The 13725-nt window shown below is 35.4% G+C and overlaps 1 protein-coding gene across 1 annotated transcript; it reads right to left on the reverse strand.

Moving 5' to 3' along the window:
• Positions 1 to 72: 72 nt before the first annotated feature.
• LOC120309729 (vomeronasal type-2 receptor 26-like) lies at positions 73 to 7259 on the reverse strand. The gene is made up of 5 exons (XM_039347252.1): positions 6972 to 7259; positions 5570 to 6427; positions 2712 to 2939; positions 1324 to 1450; positions 73 to 968 (listed from the first exon to the last, which is right to left on the reverse strand). Exons 1-5 carry the CDS (start codon positions 7257 to 7259, stop codon positions 73 to 75), a joined length of 2397 nt encoding a protein of 798 aa, XP_039203186.1.
• Positions 7260 to 13725: the final 6466 nt, after the last annotated feature.

Genomic DNA, 13725 nt, shown 5'->3' on the forward strand with positions numbered 1-13725 from the left:
TACAGTTACACATGTATACATCCATGTATGTCTCTTAATTCCTAGATAAATTGTTTATTAAATGACCCTGCATTATCTCCTTATTAGTTGTTCTTTGTTGTTCAGTTCAGACCTGAATACAATTATGTAGCATTTAGGGAAAAAGATGCAACTCAGAAGCCCAGCACTTGATGTTAAGATAGAGAAGACTTCAACAGCCACCACAAACTTTCCTTTGGTCCTCAGGTACATTGGACCAAAAGAAAACCAAACACTGCAAAAGACCAACATGCTGAAAGTGATAAATTTGGCTTCATTGAAACTGTCTGGTAATTTTCTGGCAAAGAAAGCCACAGAGAAACTGACCATGGCCAGAAAACTCATATAGCCCAAGACAAGACAAAACATGGTAACTGAGCCCTCATTGCATTCCAGAATAATTTCCTCATGGAGAGAGTTTAAGTCCCTATCTGGGAATGGTGGAGAAGTAAACAGCCAAAGAGAACAAATGCACACTTGGATAGTGGTGCAGGAAATGACGATAGTATTTCCCAATTTTCTCCCTAACCATTTCCTCATCTTAGACCCAGGCTTGGTAGCCACAAAGGCTAGAACAACAGTAATTGTTTTGGCCAAAACACTGGAAAGGGCCAAAGAGAAGACAATCCCAAAGGCTGTTTGTCGGAGAATACATGTGGTAGAAGTTGGTTTTCCAATGAAGAGGAGAGAACAAAGAAAGCAAAGAAAGAGAGAGAAGAGAAGAGTATAGGTGAGGTTTCGGTTGTTTGCTTTGACTATAGGAGTGTCCTGGTGTTTCCAAAAAGTTCTAAGCACCCAAATTGTTGACACAGCAAATACAATTGAAAAACCCATTAAAGTGATCCCTAGTAGCTCTTTATAGGACAGATAGTTTAAAAGCTTTGGGATGCATTGGTTCTGTTGAAAATTGGAATATTCATCTTCTTGACATTCAGTGCAGAAATCCATATCTGGAAATAGGAAGAAAAAGTTGATTTTAAATGAGAAGAATATAATGTGGAACAATCGAGGAAGAAAATAGACATTCTTATTGAAGAATCAAAAGGGGACTCTCCATTTTCATTTTATTTCTTTATCCAAGTTTTTTAAATAAATTGAAGCTGGCTTATGTGGTTCTGTCCTCTCTTATCATTCCAGCAATTATATGATATCGGTTAAATTGAAATCTAACTGAAGGTTATCTATTGGACATATAAATAATATAGTATTTTATATGGACCAGTGAGAACTGTCCATTCTTTCTTTTACTGCATATTAACTTCAAATGATGCTTATATATATATATTTAAAAATCTTGTCTCATACCTTTCTGGTTAGAAATCTTTCTTTCTGGACATGGTACACAAATATAGCAGCAAAATGGTTCCCCTTCCTTTTTTTCCTTATGGAGACCAGTATGACACTGGTCATTACATACAGAAATTGGCAATACCTAACAAAAATATGTGGAGAGTAGAACTGAGAAATATGACCAAATGTGAGAAATATACAAGAATTGAAGGAATTATATTTACTCTATATCAAATCCAATTCATGGAGTTAATATTTTCTAAAACTCAAAATTTCATTATCTATTCAAAATAAGACTTATTCCAATATTATTCCGTTCACATAAATGTAATAGCAAAATGCCATCTCTTTTTTTTAAAAAAATCTGTAACTATAATTACAAATGGTTAAGAGTTGAAGAAATAAGCACGATATTCAGATCAGCTTATTTAGAATTGAGAATATATATTTTGATATTTGAAAACTTTTGGGACAGAGAATGAGTTAGCTGGATGGAATCACTGAAGCAGTAGGTGTGAGCTTAAATGGACTCCAGAAGATGGTAGAGGACAGAAAGGCCTGGAGGAACATTGTCCATGGGGTTGCGATGGGTCAGATACAACTTTGCAACTAACAACAACAACAATTTGAAAATTTAATTGAAAGGAATATACTGGAATGTGTTTTCATTACTTTCTAGTGATATGTCAAAATTGGGTTCTGCATAGGCATTGTGTATGTTTATATTTGTGACTGTGTGTGTGTGCTTGCGCACATGCATGTGAGTGTACATATGTGTTTTTGGTCTGCTGGTTAAGTACTTTTACTTCCCTTTTCTTTAAATATTACTGGATTTATTACATAGGGAGATATAGCACTTTTATCCTGCCTTAGGAATCATTATTAATAAAAAATAATTTATAAACTACACACACGCACACACACACACACACACACACACACAAATACAGAAAATAAATAGAGCAATTTGTTTGAACTCATATTTCATATAGATACTCCTCAAATTATAACTGTAAATTGTGCCAGTTGTTAAATGAGAGGGACTGATCCAATTTCATGACATTTTTTGCAGTGGTTATTAAACAAATCACCATGGTCATTAAGCAAATCAACCTTGTTAAGTGAACTCATTGTCCCCAATGAGTATCCTGGAAACCAGAAGTCAGTTTTATCCAAAACCAAAGGGAACATATTTTTGTTCTTTCCATGTTCTGAGTCATCTTACAAGATAATCAAGCCTGTCTCATTTTCCAGACTTGACCTCTAGCTAAGTGACCAAACATAATGATTATGATTCTTACTGCCCCTTAAGAGGACAGTCTGAATCATTCCTTTTTTGGAGTCAGGAATTTGAGATAGGACTACACTTTCTTAAACCAAGAACTGAGAGTTTTTTTTCTTACCTGGTTAAACATTCTGTGCCACACAATGCTTTCATCATGAATGGATAATTCTTTGCTTTGAGGTGCCAGAGGATCCAGAGTTCCAAATCTGACTCTAACATATGATTGATTGGGGAAAGTTACCCAATTTATAACATCAAATCCAGTTACTAGTTTACCATTTTCATCAAAATGCACAATTTCTCCAGCACTGTTATTGAATGAGATACCTCTTAGAAAGGGATGAAACTAAATCAAAGCAACAAGAACATTCATTGTTGAAATCCTAAAAAATAAATCCCACATTTACTGCAGTGGGATTGATACTTTGTAATCTGGTTAGAAGCAGCTGGAGGCCTATAGGGTTAAGTAGGCATCTTCAGACCAACTGTAGAAGAGAAACTGTAAGATGGGGAAATAAATTATGTTTTCTTATAAAGTTGTATTGTATATAGTTCTGGTCAGTATATGATAATAAACATTTATTTGTATAAAAGAATTTGATCCAATATTGACCTCCAGCCACTTAAGAGTCCAAAAAATTTGGAGAGAATTTTTTTCTGATTATTTTTTTTCTCTGCAGCCTCCTGCCCTGATGCAGTTCATTTTGAAATTCAATCTTTATTTTGAGTGACCTAGCCAACTGATAGAGAGTCCTTGTCCACTTTGCTTAATTTCCAATATATCATTGGATTGAAAAAAAGTATGTGAGTACAGTTGGCAATATTTTAAGTGTCACAATAGACTTTGTAATGACAGACTAAGAAACTTTATATGATTACATTGTTCAACGTGATCATAGCAAACTCTGAAAAAAAAGGACATTACAAGACCATATACTGCCATTTTAGGTTTCTATTTCTAATAGACTCCAGAACAATGAAAATTCTTCCAGGATGATTCCAATTTTGTTTCTCCTCTACTTTGCAATTGATTCTTAAAATCTTCTTTAAATAACAGTTATTCATAATAAGACCTCCATCTTTAATTTTAAAGCAAATGACTGTGGCCAATGCTAGATATGGTGATATTAAATCCTATAATTTAAGTAATATAACTGTTATGAATCTATAGCCCATATGCCAGTGATGGAGAACCTTTTAGAGACTGAGTACCCCAAAACTGCCCTGTCCCTCCCACCTCCACCCCGCCCTCCCACAGGGCCACCTACTGCCTCCACGGCCCACTGCAGTGGATTGCCCAGGCGGCCCAAGAGCACTATGGGGACCATGGGGGCATGAGGGTGGAGTCTTTTCCTGCTGCCCAGCTGCCATATCGGCCACACCCGGGGGTGACTCTCCTCCGGGAGGGCTGCTAGTGAGGAGGGGCCACAGGGGGAGGTGGGACTGGAGTGATAGCACGCATGCCCACAGAGAGATCTCTGAGTGCCGCCTCTAGCATGCGTGCCATAGGTTTGCCATATGTCCTTGTTATGTGAAATGAAAACAGAGGAAAAAATATTTCAAAACCTTTTCTTCCAGCTCTTCAATAATTTACTTTCGAAGAGTAATGAAAACTATGCAGAGTATTTCAAAGACACTTCCAATATTAGAACACTGGGAATTTTATTAACATGACATTTTTAATAATCCCTTCTTAAGATCACACTTGGAATACTGCATGCAGTTTTGGTCGCCACGATATAAAAAACGATGTTGAGACTCTAGAAAGAGTACAGAGAAAGCAACAAAGAAGATTAAGGGACTGGAGGCTAAAACACATAAAGAACTGTTGCTGGTGTTGGATATGTCTAGTTTAATGAAGAGAAAGACTAGGGTGACATGATAGCAGTGTTTTAATATCTAAGGAGTTGCCACAAAGGAGAGGGAGTCAACCCATTCTCAAAGCACCTGAAGGCAGGACAAGAAGCAATGGATGGAAACTAATCAAGGGAGAGAAGCAACCTAGAACTAAAAAGAAATTTCCTGACAGTTAGAACACTTAACCAGTGGAACAATTTGCCTCCAAAAGTTATGGATGCTCCAAGACTGAAAGTTTTAAAGAAGAGATTGGACAACCATTTGTCTGAAATGGAATAGGATTTCCTGCCTGAGCAGGGGGTTGGACTAGAAGACCTCCAAGATCCCTCCCAATTCTGTTATTCCATTCCATTCTGTTCTGTTCCGTTCTATTCTATTCTATTCCATTCTCACTTGAGGTATAAATGACCAGGCTCAAGCTCAAAGTATGCTATTTCAGACATTTTATTTCAAGGCCTGGTTCACTAGAAAAAGTTCTAATGCTGGGAAAGAATGCTGGAAGAAATGAGAGGAAGAGGATGACCAGCAATAAGGTGGATGAATTCAAATACAATGGTGATGAGTGCACTGTTAGAAGACCTGAAAGTTCAGAGTAGGAATAGATCATCACAGAGAAAATGTATGTGGTCACTAGAATTAATATTAATGGTTTGGTGACACATAATCACTCAGTATGTATGTGCATATGTATGTGTATTTGTGATATATATTCTATCATTCTGACACATTATTTGAATGATGTAATTACTTTGCCGTGGAAATTAAATCAATCCCTTAATTTGAACTAGGATCAGAACCAGAGGTTGAAAGTTTAAAATAGTTTTCTTGCAACCATGCTGAAGACCTACACTGGATGAGATTTTGGGAATTTCCTGAAAAAAAATCCATATAAATAATATCAAATTTTCCATTTTAACAATGTAATCTCTACCTGCCTCCATATTTCTATACATGACATAGAACATTTTTTTTCGAAAGCCAAGTTTTATACAATTTTTGAGAACTCCATTTCAACACAAATGGAAGACACCAAGATTGGAAATTATATGCACCCCCCAATGCTAGCTTCTTATAATCTGCACTTGAAAACTAAGCCATGCTTTTTTGGAAGTTAATTACCTGCCATGGCTGGAGATTCCAAAACTTTAGGATTCCTCCAGGCACCCTTCTTCTGTATTTTGCTTTAGCTTCATAAATAGTGTGTAGAGTATGTGCAATGGCATGGGCAGCATTGTAGATATTGTAGCTTTGGCCAGTCATTCTCATTTCAAAGAAAGTTCTTGGAAGGCTCTCCAGCTTCTCTTTTCCTGTGCATTTTTTCTTGTGCTCCTCATTTTCAGTTATCTTGTAATTTTTCAATGAACAGCTAAAAGCCTTTTCCCAAAAATCTTTAATAAAACCATCTTCTCTTCTCCAGAAAGGCTTTACATTGTCAAGAAATGCCGTAAATCCTGGTACTTCATTTGAATGAACTGAAAAAGATATAGCACCTTGGAAAGGAAGAATATCCATGTTCTTTTGATAGTCAGGTAATGTGAAATCCCACTGTTCTGTCACAACCCATACTTTACCAATATGTGAATCCCAAGCAGCCACCTGAAGATACCAGATTAAATTAAGCATGGACTCCTGGGTACCATGGGCAATAAATACATTGGCTTTGCTTTTCATAAGACTTGGAAATGTTTCCAGATCGTCTAGAAATAAGTCTAAAAGTTCAGCCAGATCAGCCCATTTATGTGTTCTTTTGATAAAAGCAAAACAGATATGATTTTCAAAAAGCATAGGCACAATGACTTGGAAAAATCTTTCTCCATTGTCATCATTCACTGCAAACAGGCCGATCCATGTCCATCTAAAATATATCAGCAACTGAACAATCCCAGAGTACTGACTGTCTTCATTTGGAACCATCCGATATAAGGAAGGAAGAAGAATTTCATCACTCAGTCCTAAAACAAGTGATCCATATGTGATCTAAAAGCATTTATTACAATAAAAGTGATGTAATTTCTGTAAGACTGATATGTGTATTAAATTAAATTGTTACATACAATTGTAACCAAAATATCTTATAATATAGGTTCAAACAGAAATTCAATCACATCTAGCTTGAAAATTCCAATTCACTCGCTATCTTTATATTTCATTCTAGAACCTAAATAAAATAAATACTATTCATTCCTTTATGAATACTAACGAAGAAAGTGGAATCAGAATACTTTCCCCTGGCAATTTTATTACTATCTGCAGAGAATGTTTTGCATAGGGAAACCTATAGAAACTATCCCACCTACATTCTTAATTGCTGGCACAGAGTTACAGTCTGATGTGCTGCTGCTGAAAATTATTGTGAAATGTCTCTCACATGAAGGATATGCTTTTTATATATTAAATCTTACTTATAACATTGATTTATTTCTCTATGTTTAATTAATATTTAATTGTCTTTCAATGTTTTCTAAATATACCATAGCATTTTAGTTGTGTAATGTTTTGCAGGTTTGCTCCAAAATATTACCTGTGGAATCTTGTAAAAGTTTAATATTGTGGCCATATAAAGAGAGGTTTCAGAATCAAGTCCTCCAATGACAGCCATCAAATGGTTCTCAGGGTCACATTTGTAGTTAGGGATAAACCTGTTCTTGGTGGAAAGCAGGCGCAGGGTGGCATCATATGTGATTTGTCTACTACAGTAGTTATCCAAGATGTGTAAGCCCAAAGTGCCATTGGGAAGAATCATGGAATCCTCATTGATCTCCTTTATTGCAAATACAAGAGCCAGAATGTACTGGTAGTTCTTTGGCATCACACTGCCGAATTACATAAAGTGCAGAAACAAGTTTAGAATGAATACATAGAGTACGTTAGCAAACCAAAATCTTTTTCTTCTACTATAAACACTAGCAAATGTAGAATGTCATAAATTGTGTAGAGAAAAGTTTAGCATGTCTGAAAGAAATAAGAATAATAGAATAACAGAGCTGGAAGGGACCTTGGAGGTCTTAGTTTACTTTTCTCAACTTTTAAGTACATAAGGCCCATTGTTCAATTCTGTCGAGATCCTTCTAGATCTTGAGCCTATCTTCTGGGGTGTTGGCTATTCCTACCAGGTCAGTGCCATCGGCAAATTTGATGAATTCCCCTTCTATTCCCTCATCTAAATCATTTATGAAGATATTGATGAATACTGAGCCTAAGACAGAACCTTAGGGTATCTCACTGCTTATTATCCTCCATGTAGATGTAGTTCCTTTATGTACTACTCATTAAGTGCATTTTGTCAGCTAGCTATGAATCCATCTGGTAGTGATGTTGTCTATTCCAATGTTTCTAACTTACTAAGAAGTAAGTTGTGGTTTACTTTTCCAAATGCCTTACTGAGATCCAGGTATTGTTGGCTTCTAGTTATAACTTAGCTTGCTTCTAGGTGTTCAACAAGTTTGTTGTTCAACAAGTAAGTTGAACAAGGGTGAATGCGTTCCCAAAATTGAGGAAATACACTCACTTGTTTATTGTGATAACATTTCCTTATACGTTTAATTCATTGTAACTTTCAATACAGGATTCACAGTCCTGAAACAGAGAGAACACTCAAACATATATTAGCTTGGCAGGTTTTTTTTTAAATAACTGCCATTACTTTATTCTGAAAAGCTATAGATTAGGGCAGAGTTCTTGTGTCAGAAATCCTTGCCTATGGTTGGATCATGATAAATATGCTGAGAACTTTGAAAGTACTATTAAAGATATAAAAGCACATTCATAAAGTAGGGAAGAATTTGATAAAGAAAGAAGGAATGGGAAAAATTATTGGCAATGGATTAAAAAAACCTGACAATACCACACAGCAAAGCATTAATGAAATGTGGAACTTGGAAGAAATAAAACTAAAAAACTTCAGATAGGTTTATTCAATAAGGGTTAGTAAAATGAGATAGATGAATGAAAAATTAACAGACAAGCAGTTGGTAATAAAGAACTACTGTAATATATTCTGAGATTCTGAACAAAAATGGCATGTGAAATGATATATATCACTTTTTAGATTATCAGTAAATACTGCCATCAGAAATAAATGAAATTATAACAAAATACTGAAAATAAAATAAACATGATCCTCTAGGAGTAAACAAACGCATAAAATACAAACAAGAACAATGTCATAAAATGAAAGTATGCAATATCTTCAATCCATTGAAGCTTCTCATGTTCCAATTGTTTCATTCTTAATGAATGGATGCGCAGGGACAAGGGAGTTGGCAGAAAAACAGAATGAAATCCTTACATGGCTTCCTTCATACTAAACATGGATGGTTGCTCATTGAAATTAGTTGAAAAGTGAAGGAAAAAAATTTGAGAAGCAATCTGTCCAATGGCAAAGTTTCCCAGCTGATAAAATTCATGTGACATTTTGACTGGATCCTTTATGTTGCATGTAATGGAAGAGGTCTTAGTACTGCTAGAAAAGGAATGTGTCTTGAGCACAATTTGATATAATAACATGAATGATATTAACATTTTGAAACCAGGATCACTTTGCAGATTAGTATTCTGTTTTTATCAGTGATGCCTAAATTGTTATTACTATTGAATGAAATATCTGCTCTTAAAGGTATTCATACTTTGTCTGCTGATTCTAGATTGATTTTCCACACTACAATTATATTATTCAAATAATTTTCTTTTTACTTATTGTGTAGGTTATGCAGATCAAGCTAATATATTTTATCCCTTGGGGAAATAGGTTTTCCTATTGATGTAATGAGTTTGATGGAAGCTGAACAGGTATACTTTTGCTGACAAATCAAAAGGATAAACAGTCCTATATATAATGTTTCCTTTCCATAATTCACAAGACACAAAAGTAAATCCTTCAAATATATTCTGGTTTCTGGACATTTAATCAATCACCTATAATAAGAGAGAGTCCTTATGCTCTTGTTTAGATAGTGTTATTTTTCTTTCCTACAGCTCTCAATTCCCCTTGATGCTAATCTGGTAGATGAAGTAATTAGAGATGAGGATACAATAATGAATGTTAACAGGCCCTCTGGTGCTGAAGGTGCAGCTGACATTAGGGAAAGATTTATTCTCAACCTAAATACCATGCAGTTTATAAAAATTGCTTCTCAAAATACAAAAGCAGGAAGTGGCAATAATTTAATATGCTCAAATGCTCTTCGGGTATAGCCAAAGTGAGAAGCCTGTTGTAAATTATAAGAGTTGTTGTTTTATTTGTGTTTGCGTATGTGTGAACGAGGGTGTGCGCATAGACATATACATGCTGGTGTGTGAAGCAGGGGAAGCAAATTATGAAAGGAAGAATGTGTTGTCCTGAGACAAGATCCACCATTTTGATATTATATCTCATTTACCTATGAAAGCATGATGGTATGACGTTGCTTTCATCATTCTGAACAAAGCATCAGATCCTATGGATGCCTCCCTCCAAATCACTTAAACTCTCATGAGATAAACAAATCTCATTAGAATTTTTGTACCTGTCCAAATCATAAATTGAATGACTTTTTATTCTTTGCTACCTCTCCCATCAAATGTTGCTTCTAATATTTTGTCCTTTTCAAATCCAGAAATAATGTTATGAAATATTATGACTCTGAAATCACAGGTTTATTAATAATCACCAGGATCTGCACCAGTGAAAAATTTCTGCTGGATTTGGCGCCTGATATGACACCTGGGTGGAGATTGACAGAACTTTTATTCTGCACAGAAAAAAGGACACAAGGGGATGTCTCCTGAAGCTTGTATGTCTCTCACCTTCTTGGTTGAACAAAGGAACAAAGGGATTTGAGTCATATTCCTGTGTCAGTATCTCACAAGGGTGATTTGTGTCCCTCTTAGCAGTTTTTGTTATTAATCAACAACTTGACATTTGACATATGGCATTCATTATTAAAAACAGCATTCAAACAACCATTTCTCTATTTCCCATATCTAAATTTTGTTTTTTATGTCTGTATTCACCTTGTCCTATGATGTAGTGGGGTTAAATGTCAGCAAGCACAATATAATTAGAAATCCTGAATATAGCACTTAAATCATTCATCTTAAAATTGAATAGAGTAGAATAAACAATTTGGTATGGATCTTAAGGCCTTTGTCTATCACCTAAAGAAAACCATGCAGGCAGATCAACTATGGTGAAGATAGTTGGAATAGTCTTCCAACCCAAAAGTCCCAATGGCTATCTGTAATTGCATCCTGCATGGTACATGCTTAATTGCACATACTGAATATACGACTTTGAGCTTTTTTCCAGATCTATGAATTATGATGTTTTATAGCATTGTTCCTTAAAATATAATATTGAATCTAAATATATCTCCCATCAATATGCTACCTAAGGGCTACAAAATAAATGATAGGGAAACTTGATTCTATATTCTGCAGATGGCTGAGTATGCTTTCAGAATCTTATCAGTAAATGCATTAAATTGAATGTCCTAGTATCTATAGTCTACAAATTTGTCTGCCCAATTGAACAGCATTTCTCCAGAAGTCTCGGTGGGTCTGGCCCTGTTTTATATTTTGCAAATATTTAAAGATCTGCTTTTCCAATAGCTCCTAGAACTGGGTGGATGATTATGATCCATTCCATGATATTAGCCTGGAATATTCTCTTGTTTACTCTTGCTTTTTGTACTTTATTCTTCCCTAATATACTGTGGATTACTACGATTTATTAGTATTATTATGATGTTATGGCATCTGTATTTTGTTTTTGGTGTTTCATTTTTTTTGTTAGTCCTAATCAGTGATGGGATTCAGCCAGTTTGCACCAGTTCGGCAGAACCAGTAGCTAATTTTTTGTTGCCTAGGCCCAGAATGGACTTCTTGAAATGGCATCCTCACAGAAAGGCAGTTGTTCACATATCTGAATCCCACTACTGATCCTAATATATAAGCCACCTGGACATTTCTTGTGGCAGGGGTGGCATATAAGTTTATTAAATCAATCAATAAATATTGCCACTTTGACATTTTGCCCCTTTATTGTATTGATTACTATGCAACAAGGGATAAAATCAACACAACTGGGACTCCATCTTTGTGTTACCCTGATTTTGCCAGTGACAGTTTTAATTTTTACAATCCATCTGCTTGCTACAGCAAGAAAAAAAAAAGACTTTTCTTTTTCAAAGGATAGCAATTTGGGGCCTTAAAGAGGCACCAAATATATTCCAAGCAGCACAAACAAAGGGCCCTACTGTCTCAGCTATTTTTACATATTTTATTTTTACATATTTTATAGACTAAAAACCCTAAATAATTTTACATGTGGCTTTCACCTTGTGATGCATAATTGCTCTTTGTCATAAAAGAAAAAATAAGGAAAGAGATAAGTAAAAGCTGATTAGAAAATGCTGATATTTAATAGGAGAATTGAGAAAGAAATTATTTCTAAAAATAGTCTAATCAAAATGGGCAATAGGAGGGGAAATCTCAATGCTGATACCTGATTTTGATCTCCTAACCAGTTGCTCTTTTTTGTTGAGATCTGGTCTGAACAAGATGATATAGCATTTAGGGGAAAAGATGCAAACTAGTAAACTAGCACTTGAGCTTAAAATAGAAAAGACCTCTACAGCTACCATATTTTTCCCTTTTGTGCTAAGGTAAGTTGGCACAAAGGAGACCCAGACACTACAATTGACATACATGCTAAAGGTTATAAATTTGGCTTCATTGAAACTGTTAGGTAACTTCCTGGCAAGGAAACCCACTGCCAAGGTGGCAAAAGCAAGGAAGACCTTATAGCTTAAGACACAGAAAAACAAGAAAGTTGACCCTTCATTATACTGCTGTAGAATTTTTCCAATCAGTGAGTGCATGTCTCTATCAGGAAATGGGGGAGCTATACATAACCAAAAAGTTGAAATTCCCATTGAAGAAAAGAAGACAGAAGGAAGATAGTAATTACTACTTTTTCCCACCCACCTCCTCAGTCAGTAAAGGCCAGGACAACTAAAATGATTTGGTCAAAATACTGGAAAGACACACAGACAAGACTATAGCAAAAACAACCTGCTGGAGAAGGCAGGTCAACTTTTTTGGCTGTCCAATGAATAGGAAGGAACAGAAAAAGCAAAAGATGAGGGAGATGAGAAGAATGTAGGTAAAGCTTCAGTTGCTGGCTTTGACAATGGGGGTGTCCTAGTCCTTCAGAAAACTTTCAAGCACAAGAGTTGTGATGAGAGCAAGGATGAGAGCTGAAAAAACAAAAGTGATTCTAAGAGGTTCTTCATAAGAGAGGTAGATGATAACCTTTGGAATGCATTGATTTTGACCCATGTTTGGATAGTAATCTTCTAAACAATCAGTGCAAGGATCTATATCTAGAAGAAAAATGTTGAATCAAGGTAGACCATTAAGCTGTTAGTCTAGTATGTTTTTCATCTCAACCATTGATATTTGCAGATTCTGATTTATGGATTATTGCAGGACATTCCAGCATGGTCTGTGTGGTTCCCAGAACAACCTTACATCAATGGGAAAACTGTTTGTTTTCACCAGCATGGCTATTCCCATTTTGGTGGTAAAGTAAAAAGCTAAGACGAATGCCTTCAAATTTTCCCAAATTTGAAATGTATTCCCCCTGTGGGGAAGGAGCAAGATAAGATCCTTAATTCTTTCTTCAGGCCTTTAATAACCACAACAAAAGTCAATTAAGCAATATTCTGTAGTTTATTCAATATGCCTGATTTTTCATTTGGTTGATTTTGACACAAATATTTGGCTGTGAAAACAGAAATACTCTGGAAAATTCAGGGAGTTTGGCTATACTTCCTAAAATGCCCATTATTATTTATCAATAATGGTCAAATAAATGTTTTACTTTATGCTCTGCTTTTTGTTGTCTATGATTGAACATATATTCAGAACTGTAAATGAACAGTCTACTGAAAAGTATAATGTCTATTTCTTGCTTGCCTATCTCCTACCTTTCTGGCTTGAAATATTTCCTGCTGGACATGGCATACAATCATAACAACAAAATCGAAACCCTTCCTTCTTTTTCTTGTGATAGTCAGGAAAGCAATTGCCATTACAAACAGAAATAGGCACAACCTGTAGAAACACCACAAATTTCAAGTGTTATTTTCTGAAATCAGCAAAGTCACATTTGCTTGTAAGAAATTTAACATTACTGGTTAGAGAGATTTGGTGTATTTTGATGAGTGTGAGTGGGGTATGCATGTGACATCCTGATCCTAATAAAGACTCAAATAGTTCATCTCTATTAATGA

Source organism: Crotalus tigris, unplaced genomic scaffold, assembly GCF_016545835.1.
Source record: "Crotalus tigris isolate CLP2741 ecotype Arizona unplaced genomic scaffold, ASM1654583v1 scf7180000018058.1502924, whole genome shotgun sequence".
NCBI lineage: Eukaryota > Metazoa > Chordata > Lepidosauria > Squamata > Viperidae > Crotalus > Crotalus tigris.